Here is a 17,266-nt window from a genome sequence, read left to right on the forward strand (position 1 = left end):
CAAATCCAGCCAAACTAATTGGTCGGCGTTTCATAATACAGATGGACAATGACCCAAAACATAAAGCCAAAGCAACCCAGGAGTTTATTAAAGCAACGAAGTGGAATATTCTTGAATGGCCAAGTCAGTCACCTGATCTCAACCCAATTGAGCATGCATTTCACTTGTTAAAGACTAAACTTCAGACAGAAAGGCCCACAAACAAACAGCAACTGAAAACCGGTGCAGTAAAGGCCTGGCAGTGCATTAAAAAGGAGGAAACACAGCGTCTGGTGATGTCCATGAGTTCAAGACTTCAGGCAGTCATTGCCAACAAAGGGTTTTCAACCAAGTATTAGAAATGAACATTTTATTTACAATTATTTAATTTGTCCAATTACTTTTGAGCCCCTGAAATGAAGGGATTGTGTTTAAAAAATGCTTTAGTTCCTCACATTTTTATGCAATCATTTTGTTCAACCCACTGAATTAAAGCTGAAAGTCTGAACTTCAACTGCATCTGAATTGTTTTGTTCAAAATTCATTGTGGTAATGTACAGAACCAAAATTAGAAAAATGTTGTCTGTCCAAATATTTATGGACCTAACTGTAAATGTACATGGCTAACAAAAGCACCTCAACACTTGGTTCACATGCCATCAGAGGTGGACAGTAACAAAGTACATTTACTTGAGTACTGTACTTAAGTACACTTTTTGAGTATCTGTACTTTACTTGAGTATTTTTTTTAAACTTATGACTTTAACTTCACTACATTTGAAAGGCAAATATTGTACTTTTCACTTCACTACATTTCTGTCAAGGTCCTTGTTACTCGTTACTATGAAGCAGCTTTAAAAGTGGATGTTTTTTCTTTTCTTTTCTAAAACATGATTGGTTTTTCCGCAGGTGACACTGAGACAGCCGATCAGTAATCACGAGGGTCACGTCACGTCCATAGACTGTATAAAATCAAGTTCAACGATTTCTCCGCAGCATTATTTAACACGATCAGTTGATGGCAGAATGGAAGGAGGCGGTTCTTCCAGGGAATGCACACACACCCATGGTCATACCTAGAACCCATGTTTCAGTTTTCTGAAAGGAATAAAGAGTCGTTTCGTTTTAAATGTTTGCTTTGTTTGCCGAAAACGAACCACAACACGGCCTACAAAAACTCGCTGTCCAACCTACAGAAGCGTATTGAGGTATATAAACATTTTGTTCCAAGAGAAAGCTTGCAACGAAGTTGTGTGTGCTTTTAGAGCTAGTGATAACGTTGCAATAGCTATGCAGTCTGGTTAGTCAAATGACTTTCTATGGATTTGCCCGCCAAGTTGCCGTAGCCTTGTCCACGGCTAACGCTTACACATAGCTAGTTAACTCGGACGCTGTTAGTTAGCATGTAAAAATGGAGTTACGCTAATATGAATAGCGTTAACTACCCAATATGATTTTGAGTTTGAAAAGAGTTTGCTAGCATGTCAGGTGGCGTTTCAATGACTAGCTAGCTTAATGTTAAACCACCATGGTGGCACAGCGTGCGTTCATTTTGTGAATTCACATTTCTGTCTTTGGTAACGGCATTAGGTTTTGTAAGTGTTGTGGCAATAATACAACAATGCGTTGACAGAAAATGTACTTTTAATACTTAAGTATATTTAAAAGCAAGTACTTCAGTACTTTAACTTAAGTAAAAATTTGACTGGACAATTTTCACTTGTATCGGAGTAACATTTGACCAGTGGGATCTGTACTTTCACTTAAGTCATGAAGTTGGGTACTTTGTCCACCTCTGCATGCCATTGTTTTAAAAGCAGCACCAGTCTGCTCAGGGTATTTGTATTTCCGAAGTGTAGCTACGTCACCCTAGATGCCGACGCTCTGTTGTGACGTCACGCCTCTGGTTGTGGAACGCTGGCTTGCAATATAAAAATGCACACTGGCGCAGCTTCATGCCGGCTTTATTTAGTTGTGTAAATCACTAGAACTGGAATATTGAGGTGCCTTCTTTATGCCAGTCTTGTGAAACATCTGTACAAAGGGCTAGTGAGGAACTTGGACATTCAGGGAAGAACACAACGCGTCTTTCTGCATCACTGAAATCCTGAAGAAAGTGAAAATGTAAAGCGTACAGATCTTAAGTCCAGTGCTCCGGAGAGATTTGGAAAGTAAACTGCACAGATTGAGGGGAAATGAAGCTGTCATGTGGTGACCATGTGCAGAGGCGTAGCTAAAGGATGCTGGGTAAAAGAGCAGACTGGAAGAGATTGTAGCATTCGTTCTTATAGCTTTTCTTCATATGTACGTGTCACACTCTTTGATCCTCTGCTTAAGTGAAGCACAGCCTCGTTTAAACCATTTTATGATATAAATAGATCTGATTTGTTGAAAAGACTTCAATGATGCACCACGTAGCACAGGTGTACTGCAAACTTTTTAGGGCAATATAATAATGTAATAAAAGCATCATGAAAATGGCACAACACACTTTTTTAGAAGTATTGCGAGTATTTCCAGTATTTTAACTCTCGTTACTGGGTGTTAATGTCTATTTTTGTCCCAGTTTTGTTTTATGGTTAATATTTTTGGGACATTCCACCGAATGGGTGCCATTTTCTTGTTGTACCACTCCCAAATTAATTTGTTATATCTTTTCAACACTGATTATAATAACAAACACACATATTTAACTATTCAAAATGTGTATTGGTCAACCTCAGGCTACGTTAGTTATTTTTTTTTTACAAGGTTTGGAAGTCAAAAATGGCTGCATACTCTTTATATGAGTAACAGGACTGAAAGTAACAGGACTGAGTTTTTAGCCTAGGATTAGCTAATGCATGGAATTAAGCTACATGGCGTCATCGCTAATAGCATGACCACATTCTAGTGATTTACCAAAAATCTGTATTTTTAAAATAAACAAATATCATCTAAGAAATAATTTAAGTAACAGGACAGTATGTTGACATTGACCTTATCAGTCAAAGTTAAAAAATCATCAAATATACAGAAAAGTAAATGAGAGAACTAACTTTTGGTCTTCCCATGGCCTTCAGAAGACACAACTGATGTAACTTCCTGTTGAGCATGTGATTTATGGAATGTTCCAAATTTGTCAGATGGGGTAATATGTTTGGGTAACAGGACTGAGTGAAAACCCAGGGACACGACTAAAATGTGTATTTTAACTAAGATATTGTGGCTTTCTTATGAAAAAAATATACTGAAACCATGGATAGGATATGGAGTCACACAACAGTGCAAAAGAAATACTGTTTCTGAAGGATTTTAATCATAATATTTCATAGTTAAGTATAAAGTCAGAGTGCGGGGACAGGTAACACATGCTATTTTTCAGTGTTTTAGGTAGTTTTTATTAATCCTTACAATTATATATCTTAAATTTGAAATCAGATCAATGTGCAGGACATTCTGCGTAATAAGGAAATGTATTTTAAAGTACATTTTTATGTGCATTTATACATATAATTTTCTAGGGACGGAAATGGCACCGATTCGGTGGAATGGCTCTTCTACCATACTGACTGTTCCGAGTGTTTCATAAACACACCTGAATCCATCTTCAAGAACACACTAAAAACACAACCAATAACAGTAAACAAGAGCTTATTTAAAGAGTGTCAGATTTACACATCTCAATCCAACAGCTTTGACAGTCACCAGCAAGCTCATCTACGTTTCTAAATATAATATTTAAAAAGATAACGAGCTGTCTTTTCTGTTACACCCAGGCTCTGGTAAAACCATTAAAAGACACTTGAACTAAGAATGACCTTTTAAATGAATCTCCATTATTCAAGACATGCAGCGTATTGTAGTGGTTACTCTAATTAAAGCGTTATGTCAAATAAACAGTCATTACCCGCCATCTGCCTCGCACTAAAAACTGTACCAACTTCATTACCGTACACAATAGGTGACCTCCACTAACCCTGACGTGCTTTCAGCATGTCATACTTTACGTGGATAAAAGATTGAACAAGGCAACACACACACACACACACACACACACGAAGCTTGCTAATAAAATACGATCACACACACACAAACAACCATTACAAAAGAAAGGCAACCCATCGCAACACAGAAGGTAAACAAGGCAGTGCCGTCCTAAGACTTTATTTTCTTGAAGAAACTGAAGACCACAGGGATTTGGCTTTAGCTAATCCACTTAGACCACTGTGGCTCTGTCTTTAAACAGTTCCAGCAGAAAAGCAATAAACGAATATATAAATAAACCACAGGAAATGGGTCACTCACTTCCTGCGCTAACATGTGAACCAGTGCTTCCTCAGAAATGCCACTGGCTTGATGCTGACTCTTAACTGTATTACGCCTCTCATCCTGGGTCAGGCTCTTTCATTACTAAGTAATAAGGTCTGAGCGTGGTTTTAATGAGGTTGCGCCGAAATGCATAATTCCCATGTAAATCCCAAATATCATTGCTTAAATTCAATCTGATAAGACCCAGGCTCAGTGTCCAATCCTGACCGGATAAACTCTCGCAATTTCGCTGCGCTATCAGATTGTCCAATTCCCTGACACATCATTATTCCCGAATATTTCCATATTTTGCTACTTACAGGAATAATTAGAGTTGTATCCACAAAACTGAAGATGCAAACATCCCCTCCCCTCCCCTCCCATACACGCACACTAATGGCAGAAAGATAACACTTTGTTTCTATCATCTCTCCATCACTAGCGCTCATGCATAAACTTGCCACCTTACATGGCAACCGGTCTCCAGGGTGAAGCGACAAAGCGCTGCAATCGGCTGCCCATAAAGCCGTCATGTGCCGGCGCATCACACCAGAGCAGGAAAGAAAGAAAGAATTTCGGTGTACGACTCTCATCCATCAGTCACGCCCAAAATAAACCAAGTATACTTTGTTTAAATAAATTCATGCAGTTTGGGGAAATATTTTTAATATGCTTAACAGACATTTCTCATGAAAACTCAACCACCAGCACTGAAAAAAAAAAAAAAAAACTGCTACAGAAAAAGTGCTTAAGCAGCCTTTAAACTATACAGAAATATCAGTGAAGGTCAAGAATTCGACCCAAGGCACACCATGACATATCTCCAGACACAATGATTTTAAAAATATGGAAATATATTAGTCAATTAAGACAAGATAATTTTGCTAATGTGCATTTTTATGAGCACAAGTGCAGCAGAGTCCAAAAAAAAAAAAAAAAGAGAGAAAAGGGAAAGCCGAAGCCCGACCTCCTCTATCGATTCAGACGGAAAAACATCTGAAATATATTTGGAGTGAAAAGAGGAACTCGGCTTGGTTCATCTCGCTTTCGCACACCTCTGTGGAGCGAACAGAGAGACCTCAGAAATCTTATGACCTGACTGGTTTGTGTGAGAAATGATCTCTGGCACATCTGCTTGTTTCACCACCGCCCCCTCCCCACTCTCTGTGCTAGTGGAAGTAGCTGCTGGCTTTTTTGATGATAGGTAGAAGAAAGTCTTTTGTGATGGAAAACTGTACTGATGGCGTGACTTCCACCCTGAGAAGGGATGGGGGGGGTCAGCTTGTGAGAACAGTCAACACAGGAAAGAAAGAAGGGGTGGAGGGAGGGAGGGAGAGACAGTCAGTGAGGCAATTTATATATAGGCGATAGTGTCTGTAATATAAAGTGAAGCAACTAAATGTGTGACAAGCACGCTGAAGGGGAAAAATAAAAATCTTGCTCAGGGTGGAAACGGGGGGAGGACGGGGTGGCAATCACCTTGGATACTCACCCATTATACTGGAGCTCATGAAAGGTGTCGGGGACAATCCTTCATGGGACACTAATCGACTGTCACTCAAGTGATCACCATAATGAGGGCTGTCTGCGAAACCCTGGGGGAAAGAGATCACAGCATTAAGCACATTATTAGCCAGCTCCGCTAATTGAGTGCTATGACACTCCTCTAATTACTGAAGCAGAAACGGGCAGCATAGTTGGTCAACCGTTCCCTGAAACGATCAATTTTTTCCTTTTCAACACCAGTTGTTAAGGAACATTTTTTTTTCCAAAATCTTGGATGCATTTCATTAAAAGGGCCAAGAGAACCCTGGAGATAAGCCAGCTTCTACAACACAAGCATGTGAAACCATAAAAAGCACAAACTTAATGATGCATCTTTTTAAAAAGCGGATTTTTTTTTTAGTAAGCCACTTGTTTTTACAAAAGACTATAAATGAGACTTAGATTTATGATTTATATATTACAGTCCCATAGTCACACAATCTTGAACCCTAGGCTAATTTTACTACCTTTACTTGTAATCTCTTATCTTACACATTGTAAGGACGAGCCATACATGCTGTAACACCCCCCCAAAAAAAAAATCTAGGCTATCCACATATTCCCTCATCTGGTATGATAATACTTGCACGTTTTTTTATATTAACCTTTACATCAAGGGGGAAAAAAAAAAAAAAGATTACATCTTATGAAATTAATATATGTCTTTACACGTATCGCTCCAGAAAATCCTGGCAGTAGATCTCTTTTCCTAATTGTGCTGGGGATACTGTCTAGAATCTGGCAACATAAAAAACATGATGGCGGGATACTCGGAGTTAGAAATGTGCAAAAATATGCTCTTACTGTAATGATCATTGTTTTATTTGCTGCGATTTCAAAACCGCATTATTTGAGAATGCTTTGTTGCAAAGAGAAACAACTAGAATAAATCAGAAAGGGTAAGTTCTGTTTTTATTTTGATACGTGGTATGTTGTGACGTGATGGAGACTACTAGCCTGGGCCCGCCCATCCTAAGCGTGCCGCAATACGAGGGCCTGTTGCGAGCTTAGTCTGGCAAGGCAAGCTATCGACAGCTCTTCCAAGCTCCCGAAAAATCGGGAACCAATCAACTTTGGTGGGGTTTACATTAGACCGTATCAGCGGATCATCAGATTAACGTTTTTAAAAACAATTAGCGTGCACACAGCAACGCCAATACACGATTCGCATGCACACAGCAAAGCCAATACACGGATACGCTAATCACATGACTAATTCGGCACGTAAGTTGAGAAATGTGTCAGTGCGGCTCATCGCTTCCTCCTCAGCGGCTGCGCTCCAAATCACTCCGCCCTGAACAGCAAGTGCCCTCTGGAGGGTGCGCACTCCGGCCCTGCGCAGCTCACACAGCGCGCGAGTGAAGTGCACGAGCAATGATTCGGGACTGAGCCGCTGTGCACAAGTCACTTACCACTTGCAAGTGGAAGGATGGCAAGCCTAAAGACAATCATAACTACACAATGGGCAGTATTTGCATCAGTATTTGCAGTATTTTCATACTTTTATACTCTTTAATGAAAGGTGATACAAGGCGGAAGTCCGCGCCGTTTTTCAGCAGTTGCGTCACATGACCAACGCCAGCGAATCAGGAAGGTGGATGTCACAGTGACGTTGTCCAATGACGATGCCAGCTAGAGCTCAGCACAGCGTATCCGGGTATCTCAATGTTTACACAGCACCGGACCAGACACGATCTGGATTGAATACGTGGACCCTGGCGGATTCCCGTTTCCCAGCGTTTTAATGTAAACGGACAGTGCATCCGCGAAGAAAACGAGACAGATACGGTCTAATGTAAACTTGGCCTTTGAGCATTTCCAACGGCTCTGGGTAGAGGCATGTTCAAGGCAGTGACGTAGTAGAACTGCGACCGGAAGCCATAGATTGTTTACAGAATCTATGCCGGAAGCGCTTCATTCACTAGAAACATTACGAACATGGAGCAAGTTCTCATTGAAAACGGAGCAAAGAGCAGCCCTGGAGGTATTTATTGAAAGGAAGGACGTTTTCGCCTTGCTCCCGACCGGCTTCGGTAAGAGTTTAATTAGCCCCGTCGCGTCGCATACGTCAGAGGAAAGAGTGATGCGATTGGTTTAAGCTTCGTCAGAGCCTTTTCTGGCTTCGACCAGTAGCAAACTGAGGCATTTCAGGGAGGCGGGTCAACCACGGGCTCTGGGAAACGGTTTGGCTTAATAGCTTGGCCAGACCAAATGCTCGTAGAGCTTTGCAGTCGCGTTAGCCAGGCTAGGAGACTACATGGCTTACACAACCAAGAACAGAAGCGTGAAAAATCAGTAACGAGATTACTCTGCAGAAGTTCAATCTGTATTCACAGTGCGATTACTTTGGTATGTACAAATACTGTACAAAGGTGACCAGCATCACTACAAAGCTCTGGTTCTGCTCTTACCTGCGATACGTGTTTCATATCTATACAGTGACGAGTTCATGAGTAACGTGTGCGGAGATGGACACAGCGCTGTACGCAGATTAAATCTGATGTCAATTCAAAAACGATTGCGCTAAAAGCCTGACCAGAATGACAGGAGCAGAATGGAGAGAGGTTCTAGTCCCAAAGTAGGAGGCACTGCACAAACCTACACACGGCCAAAAACATGGACACCTGACCATCATACCAATATGTACCGATTCTAAAACAACAGGAATCAATATGAAATTGGCCCCCAATTTGTCCACTCTTCTGCGAAGGATTTCCACTTGATTTTTGAGTGTGGCTGTAGGGATTTGCCCATTCGGCCACAAGAGCATTCCAAGTCAGGCACTGATGTCAAGTGAGAAGGCCTGGGGCACAGACCTGGGGGTCATACCACAAGTTGTTCCGCTTCAGCCTTGGCCAACCATGTCTTTATGGAGATGGCTTTGTGCACAGAGGCATCGTCATGCTGGAACAGGTTTGAGCCCCTTAGTTGCAGTGAAGGGAAATTTTAAGATGACAGCACACAATGCCATTCTGAACAATTTTTTGCTTCCGACTTTGTGGCAACAGTTTAGGAAGCACCACGTATTGGTATGATGGTCAGGTGTCTACATATTTTTGACCATATTATGTAGCACGGGGCGGCGCGGTGGTGTAGTGGTTAGCGCTGTCGCCTCACAGCAAGAAGGTCTGGGTTCGAGCCCCGTGGCCGGCGAGGGCCTTTCTGTGCAGAGTTTGCATGTTGTCCGCGTGGGTTTCCTCCGGGTGCTCCGGTTTCCCCCACAGTCCAAAGACATGCAGGTTAGGTTAACTGGTGACTCTAAATTGACCGTAGGTGTGAATGTGAGTGTGAATGGTTGTCTGTGTCTATGGTGGTGTTTACATTAGACCGTATCAGCGGATCATCAGATTAACGTTTTTAAAACGATTCGCGTGCACACAGCAACGCCAATACACGATTCGCGTGCACACAGCAACGCCAATACACGGATACGCTCGGCTCCACAGGCATCCTGCGCTCCAAATCACTCTGCCCTGAACAGCGAGTGCCCTCTGGAGGGTGCGCACTCCGGCCCTGCGCAGCTCACAGAGCACGCGAGTGAAGCGCACGAGCAGTGATTCGGGACAAATAGCAGGAAGTGAAAGTCCGCTCCGTTTTCAGCAGTCGCGTCACATGACCAACGTGGCATGACCAACGCCAGCGAATCAGGAAGGTGGATGTCACAGTGACGTTTTCCAATGACGACGTCAGCTAGAGCTCAGCACAGCGTATCCTCGTTCCTCAATGTTTACACAGCACCGGATCAGATACGTAATGGATTGAATACGTGGGCCCTGGCGGATTCAAGTTGTTCCGCCTGTGGAGTCGTTTCCCGGCGTTTTAATGTGAACGGACAGTGCATCCGCGACGAAAATGAGACGGATACGGTCTAATGTAAACACCACCTACGTGTCAGCCCTGTGATGACCTGGTGACTTGTCCAGGGTGTACCCCGCCTTTCGCCCGTAGTCAGCTGGGATAGGCTACAGCTTGCCTGCGACCCTGTAGAACAGGATAAAGCGGCTAGAGATAATGAGATGAGATGAGAAAATGTGCTTCTTGTTTTAGATGTTAATTTTTTTTTAAAATCTCTTCACAACACGGCTGTAATCGTAGAGTTTTCCGTTCGCCAAACTGTTTCTTGTGATATAAAATAACAGCAATAAAACACTCATGATCAGTGCTGTACTTCATCACATACACTATATTATGTAGACACAATTTAAAAACATACCATACAAACAGATTAACTTATAGAATTATATGCAATATCCCATGCCATGCCTTAAATTCTTTACCATACCAGTATACGCTGCACCAAGTAGTCGACTAACCACCACTAGAGTCAACCGTCTCAGCCTGTCCTGAATCACACTGTCATCCAATAATGTGGCTGTTACACACAGAGCACTTATCCACTGAACAGTGTAAATTACCCATAACCCTTCACGTGGTCCCACCAGCAAGTGAGCCATGACATATTTGAGTACCCATGCTGAATTTGGTTATCCTTCTTGCCCAGGTACGATGTGAGGCAACCTGGGACATATGGGTGAAGGTAAAAATAGCTCTCACCTTCAATTGATCAAACGTTCGCCACAGAAACATCCTGATTAATGTCTCTGCCTGCAACTGCTTTTCTACCAGCACAAAAATCTTCGGTAGTTCAGGTAACGCATGCAACTCTTTTCACATCCTTTGTCTTGTGGACAGTAACGAAGTACATTTACTTGAGTACTGTACTTAAGTACACTTTGAGTATCTATACTTTACCTGAGTATTTTTTTTTTGGCAACTTATGACTAACTTCACTACATTTGAAAGACAAATATTGTACTTTTCACTCCACTGCATTTCTGTCAGTGTTCTCGTTACTATGAAGCAGCTTTGAAAGTGGATGTTTTTTCCTTTCCTTTTCTAAAACGTGATTGGTTTTTCCGCAGGTGACACTGAGACAGCCGATCAGTAATCACTAGGGTCACGTCACGTCCATAGACTGGATAAAATCAAGTTCAATTATTTCTCCGCAGCATTATTTGAACACGATCAGTTGATGGCAGAATGGAAGGAGGCGGTTCTTCTGGAGAACACACACACACCCATGGTCATACCTAGAACCCATGTTTCAGTTTTCTGAAGGATTAAAGATTCATTTCATTTTAAATTTTTGCTTTGTTTGCCGAAAACAAACCACATTACAGCCTACGAAAACTCACCGTCCAACCTGCGGAAGCATATTGAAGTATATAAACATTTTATTCCAAATGAAAGCTTGCAGTGAAGTTGTCTGTGCTTTTAGAGCTAGCAATAACGTTGCAATAGCTATGCAGTCTGGTTAGTCAAATGACTTTCTATGGATTTGCCCGCCAGGTTGCCGTCGCCTTGTCCACGGCTAACGTTAACACATAGCTAGTTAACTTGGACACTGTTAGTTAGCATGTAAAAACGGAGTTACGCTAACACGAATAATGTTAACTTATCTGAAGTCCTTTCAGAAATGTGTTTTAGCATAATCTTGCCAAATAAACAGAATGTAGAAATCTTTCTTTTCTAGTAGCGTTAGCTACACAATATTGGCCCTTTTCCACTACCCTTTTTCAGCTCACTTCAGCCCAACACGGCTCGCGTTTCGACTACCTCAGAGCAGCACGACTGAGCTCACTTCAGCCCTACTCAGCACCCAAAACTCGCACGGTTTTGGAGTGGGGCTGAAGCGAGCCAAACCGAGCCGAGTGGGGCTAGGGGCGTGAGGAGACACTCCCCTGTGCACTGATTGGTGAGGAGGAGTGTCCTCACACGCCCCGCGAGCACGCTGGGATCTGTAAACACCGTAAACCCAGAAGAAGAATTACGAATTACGAGAATTTCTGAAGCCTTATGCGCCTCGCCTCATCTATACGCTCTTGCCAGTATCTGTTGGCGTTGTCGGTGACAACAAGCCACAGCACCAAGACCAGCAACACTAACGACTCCATGTTTATTGTTTACTATCCGGGTCGTGAGACTACGGCTTAAAAGGTCACGGATGTCACTGTTTGCGCCGCCTAACGACATCACGTGACGTCCACCCACTTTCGCTAACTCCACCCAATGTGTCCACCCACTTCCAGCCAGCACGGTTCAGTGCGGTTGTAGTCGAAATGCAACTCCAACAGCCCCACTCAGCTCGACTCAGCCCAACTCAGCCACGTTGGTAGTGGAAAAGCGGCATATGATTTTGAGTTTGAAAAGAGTTTGCTAGCATGTCAGGTGGAGCTTCACGGACTAGCTAACAACGTTAAACCACCATGATGGCACAGCATGCGTTCATTTTGTGAATTCACATTTCTCTGTCTTTGGTAATGGCGTTAGGTTTTGTAAGCGCTGTGGCAATAATATAACAATGTGTTGACAGAAAATGCACTTTTAATACTTAAGTATTTTTAAAAGCAAGTACTTCAGTACTTTAACTTAAGTAAAAATTTGACTGGACAACTTTCACTTGTATCGAAATAACATTTGACCAGTGGGATCTGTACTTTCACTTAAGTTGGGTACTTTGTCCACCTCTGCTTGTGGACTTAAGAGGCCAGCATTTCAAATCATTTAAGCACTTTAAAACAGCAATTTAAAGTTTTCTGATTTTTATTTATCTAATCTACATGAACATTTTTTAAATCACCATTAAGAATGCTCTTACACTTTTGATCAAAGTAAAATCTGCCATTATCCTAGTTACACTAATTCCCAAATGGCATCAGAAGACACTTTCAGTCTGGAGGAACTTTCTCATCGTTCTTTGAACAGTTGGAGGAAGTCCACTCTTTTTGTGTGTGTCCATGCTGCAGGAACTGAGGACGTTTATGCTTTTTAGAATGCAGTTTTAAGGGACTTTAGCTCCTAATTCAGAGTAGATACTCTCCCGGTACAACAGGAACCTTGAGTGACACTAGTGTAGAGTGATTGGTCAAACATGAGCCAATGCAGCACCAGCAACCGCCATTTTTAACAAGAGTGCTCTGAAAGCACAATATCCCCCACTGGCAACTCGGCCATAACTCTGGTAAAATGTGACTGAACTGAACGAAATTACAATATGCGTATTACAACAAAGAATCCTGTCAAGTTTCATGAAATTCCTCCAAAAATTGTGAGAGGAGTTGATTTCAGAAGGTGAGTACCCTTCCCGGGACAGACGGATGGACATTGCCACGACATAATCCCCCTTCGGGCCTTTCGGCCAGCGGGGGATAAAAATTGTGAGGGAAGTTGATTTCAGAAAGCACACACACCTTGATGAAATTGCCAAAGTACAAGTCTGTTAATAATCAAGGGCATAACTGGTAAAATTTGCCCAAATTAAACGAAATTTCAATCTGCGTATAACGGTCATAACACAAAGCCTTTTGCCAAGTTTGGTGAAATTCCTCCACAAATTGTGAGAGGGGTTGATTTCAGAAGAACGTACGCCCTCACGAAATTATCAAAGTAAAACTGTGAGAGGAGTTGATATCAGAAGGCAAGCACACCTTCTTGAAATTGTGAAAGTACAAAGTTGTTAAATCAAGGGCCACAACTCTGATAAAATGCGACCAAATTGAAAAAGTAACAATATGCATACTACCGACACATAACGATGCCTTTTGCCAAGTTTCGTGAAATTCCTCCAAAAATTGTGAGAGGAGTTGATTTCAGAAGGAAAACACACTCATAAAATGGTTAAAAGTATAATTTTGTTAATCAAGGGCTGTAACTCTGGTAAAATGTGACCGAATTGAACGAAATTACAATTTGCGTATTACCGACATATAACAAGGAATCCTGCCAAGTCTCATGAAATTCCTCCAAAAATTGTCAGAGGCGTTGATTTCAGAAGATGAGCACACTTCCTGGGATGAACGGACGGATGGAAATCGCCACAACATAATCCCCCTTCGGACCTTCGGGCCAGCGAGGGATAAAGATCTTACTTCAACAAAATGTGCTCATCCATGGTTTTTAGACATCACGTTAGAAAACCTGCTACAAAATAATGATGCAGCCTGCATGTGGGCCACCATTACACAAATGTTCACTCCTTAATTTTCACTAAAGTTTTGCCACACTTTTTTTTTTTTTTTGTGTGTGTGTGTGTGTGTGTGTGTGTGTGTGTGTATGCGCATGCTGGAATGAATAAGCGCAGTGTCTTATGTTCACTCTATGACAGAAAGACAGCAATGCCATGGATGTTTTAACATCAAATGAGGCATGCCTGGTTTCATTTTAAAATTGTTTATTTGAATTTCATGTAGTATTGTACTACTCATGGGTAGCACCAGGCCTCAACGTTAACTTTTGACACCTTGGCAAATGGCCTCAAAAATATCCCCCCCCCCCCGAATTTCCTTTTGTGGTATTTCAGCAAGTTTTCAAGTACACGGTTCAAGGCAACACTGATATGCTTTCTAGGGGTATACAGTGGGGCAAAAAAGTATTTAGTCAGCCACCAATTGTGCAAGTTCTCCCACTTAAAAAGATGAGAGAGGCCTGTAATTTTCATCATAGGTACACTTCAACTATGAGAGACAGAATGGGGGGAAAGAATCCAGGAAATCACATTGTAGGATTTTTAATGAATTAATTGATAAATTCCTCGGTAAAATAAGTATTTGGTCACCTACAAACAAGCAAGATTTCTGGCTCTCACAGACCTGTAACAACTTCTTTAAGAGGCTCCTCTGTCCTCCACTCGTTACCTGTATTAATGGCACCTGTTTGAACTCATTATCAGTATAAAAGACACCTGTCCACAACCTCAAACAGTCACACTCCAAACTCCACTATGGCCAAGACCAAAGAGCTGTCAAAGGACACCAGAAACAAAATTGTAGACCGGCACCAGGCTGGGAAGACTGAATCTGCAATAGGTAAGCAGCTTGGTGTGAAGAAATCAACTGTGGGAGCAATTATTAGAAAATGGAAGACATACAAGACCACTGATAATCTCCCTCGATCTGGGGCTCCACGCAAGATCTCACCCCGTGGGGTCAAAATGATCACAAGAACGGTGAGCAAAAATCCCAGAACCACACGGGGGGACCTAGTGAATGACCTGCAGAGAGCTGGGACCAAAGTAACAAAGGCTACCATCAGTAACACACTACGCTGCCAGGGACTCAAATCCTGCAGTGCCAGATGTGTCCCCCTGCTTAAGCCAGTACATGTCCAGGCCCATCTGAAGTTTGCTAGAGAGCATTTGGATGATCCGGAAGAGGATTGGGAGAATGCCATATGGTCAGATGAAACCAAAATAGAACTTTTTGGTAAAAACTCAACTTGTCGTGTTTGGAGGAGAAAGAATGCTGAGTTGCATCCAAAGAACACCATACCTACTGTGAAACATGGGGGTGGAAACATCATGCTTTGGGGCTGTTTTTCTGCAAAGGGACCAGGACGACTGATCCGTGTAAAGGAAAGAATGAATGGGGCCATGTATCGTGAGATTTTGAGTGAAAACCTCCTTCCATCAACAAGGGCATTGAAGAGGAAACGTGGCTGGGTCTTTCATCATGACAATGATCCCAAACACACCGCCCGGGCAACGAAGGAGTGGCTTCGTAAGAAGCATTTCAAGGTCCTGGAGTGGCCTAGCCAGTCTCCAGATCTCAACCCCATAGAAGATCTTTGGAGGGAGTTGAAAGTCCGTGTTGCCCAGCGACAGCCCCAAAACATCAGTGCTCTAGAGGAGATCTGCATGGAGGAATGGGCCAAAATACCAGCAACAGTGTGTGAAAACCTTGTGAAGACTTACAGAAAACGTTTGACCTCTGTCATTGCCAACAAAGGGTATATAACAAAGTATTGAGAAACTTTTGTTATTGACCAAATACTTATTTTCCACCATAATTTGCAAATAAATTGTTTAAAAATCAGACAATGTGATTTTCTGGATTTTTTTTTCTCATTCTGTCTCTCATAGTTGAAGTGTACCTATGATGAAAATTACAGGCCTCTCTCATCTTTTTAAGTGGGAGAACTTGCACAATTGGTGACTGACTAAATACTTTTTTGCCCCACTGTAATTGGGTTATTTAGCCAAAAAAAGAACATTTATTTTTAAAAACAACATTTATTTCTGCAACAGAACAAGACAAGCCCTGACAACATGAAACATAAAACAAAATCATATGCAAGACTTGTGTATGGTACTAGTACGTAATACGTCTTTTTATATAGAGTTTAGGACACAAAACACACTTTGTTTTGCCGATAACAACGACTAGCAATATTGCAAAGATTAATTATAAAACTAAAAACATAAAACAGGAGTCTGTACTGCAGTACTGTCTTATTCAGTTTGACATTGCATTTAGGAGGAAATTAAACAACCTGTCCTCCTCATCTACATCAGCTTCCTGTGCAGCCTCTGCAAATTGTGGGCGCCGTTCACGCTGTCCCTCCGTCCACCATAGGTGGACTGCCCTCTCAGCATTATGTGCATCAAGATCCGGGCCCTGTAGTCCAGGGGTTCTCAACCTTTTCTGCTTTGAGGCCCACCTAGGTCATACTTGTAACGAGTCGGAGCTCATTAAAAAAGATGCCCAATTATTTTGGCTCATCTATTCTCTTAGAATCTAATAATCTATTGTAAAGTGTATTACTGGGACGCAACATCACTCCTTGTTACAGATGGGAATTTAAATAAATGCAATAAAAACAAATTTTTAGATTGTAGGTACTGCATTTAAAACTGCATGGATGTGCCAGAAGCCAAACCATGCACGCAGGGCATTCTCACACAAAAGGGATTAATGATCTAAAAGTGGAGTCTGGTCCATTAACACAAGAACTTATTGCCGTGTTTGTGTTCAGCAAACAAGCAAGTTATTAAAACCAAGAAGTCCACTCAAAAGAAGTGGATACAGAAACCACTCAATTAGATTAGATCCTTATACACACACACATTAGGATTTTTCCTATGAAAGAAAAATTTACTAGCTAAATGTGACATTAGTAGAATAAAATTTGATCATATTGTAGCCCTAACTAAATACAAAGACAATAGTTATGCATACTATTAATGAACTTAATGTAAAGAAAATTAACAGATTTTAAGTTTTTTTCTTCAAAAGAGTGTCTATCTTTTTAGTCTTTTGTATTTGTAATTATTTGTATCTGTACATGCCTGACCCCACCAGCTCTGCTGATCAACTTATTGTGTTTAAATAAAAAGTTATTCATTATGAGTTGGAAAATTATCCATCCGTTGAGTTCCCCGACATCTCAAACTACCTGGTGCTGCAGACGTCGTTCTACACGGACACACAGATGAAAACCTGGAAGAGCATAGAGGAGTACAACTTTTTATATGTGGCTGAGTTAAAGATCTGGTGATTAGGACACTACACAATAAATCCTGTACTGTTTTTGCCCGGGTAAATAGGAATTTCTGGGCTTTTTGTCCGCGTCTTTGCAATGGTTGCTAGGACGCGACAAGTTTTGGAATCGGGTGTAA

The 17,266-nt window shown here is 41.7% G+C and overlaps 1 protein-coding gene across 6 annotated transcripts in view; it reads right to left on the minus strand.

The window, feature by feature from the left end:
* tcf12 (transcription factor 12) overlaps positions 1 to 17,266 on the minus strand; it is a 156,261-nt gene that overhangs the window by 109,406 nt on the left and 29,589 nt on the right. For all 6 annotated transcript variants that reach the window (XM_060911285.1, XM_060911283.1, XM_060911282.1 and 3 more), the window contains one exon: positions 5,762 to 5,864. In XM_060911285.1, coding sequence (XP_060767268.1) covers positions 5,762 to 5,864 — 103 coding nt within the window. The remainder of the gene's footprint in view (positions 1 to 5,761; positions 5,865 to 17,266) is intronic.

Source organism: Neoarius graeffei, chromosome 27 (genome assembly GCF_027579695.1).
Source record: "Neoarius graeffei isolate fNeoGra1 chromosome 27, fNeoGra1.pri, whole genome shotgun sequence".
In the NCBI taxonomy this organism is placed as follows: domain Eukaryota; kingdom Metazoa; phylum Chordata; class Actinopteri; order Siluriformes; family Ariidae; genus Neoarius; species Neoarius graeffei.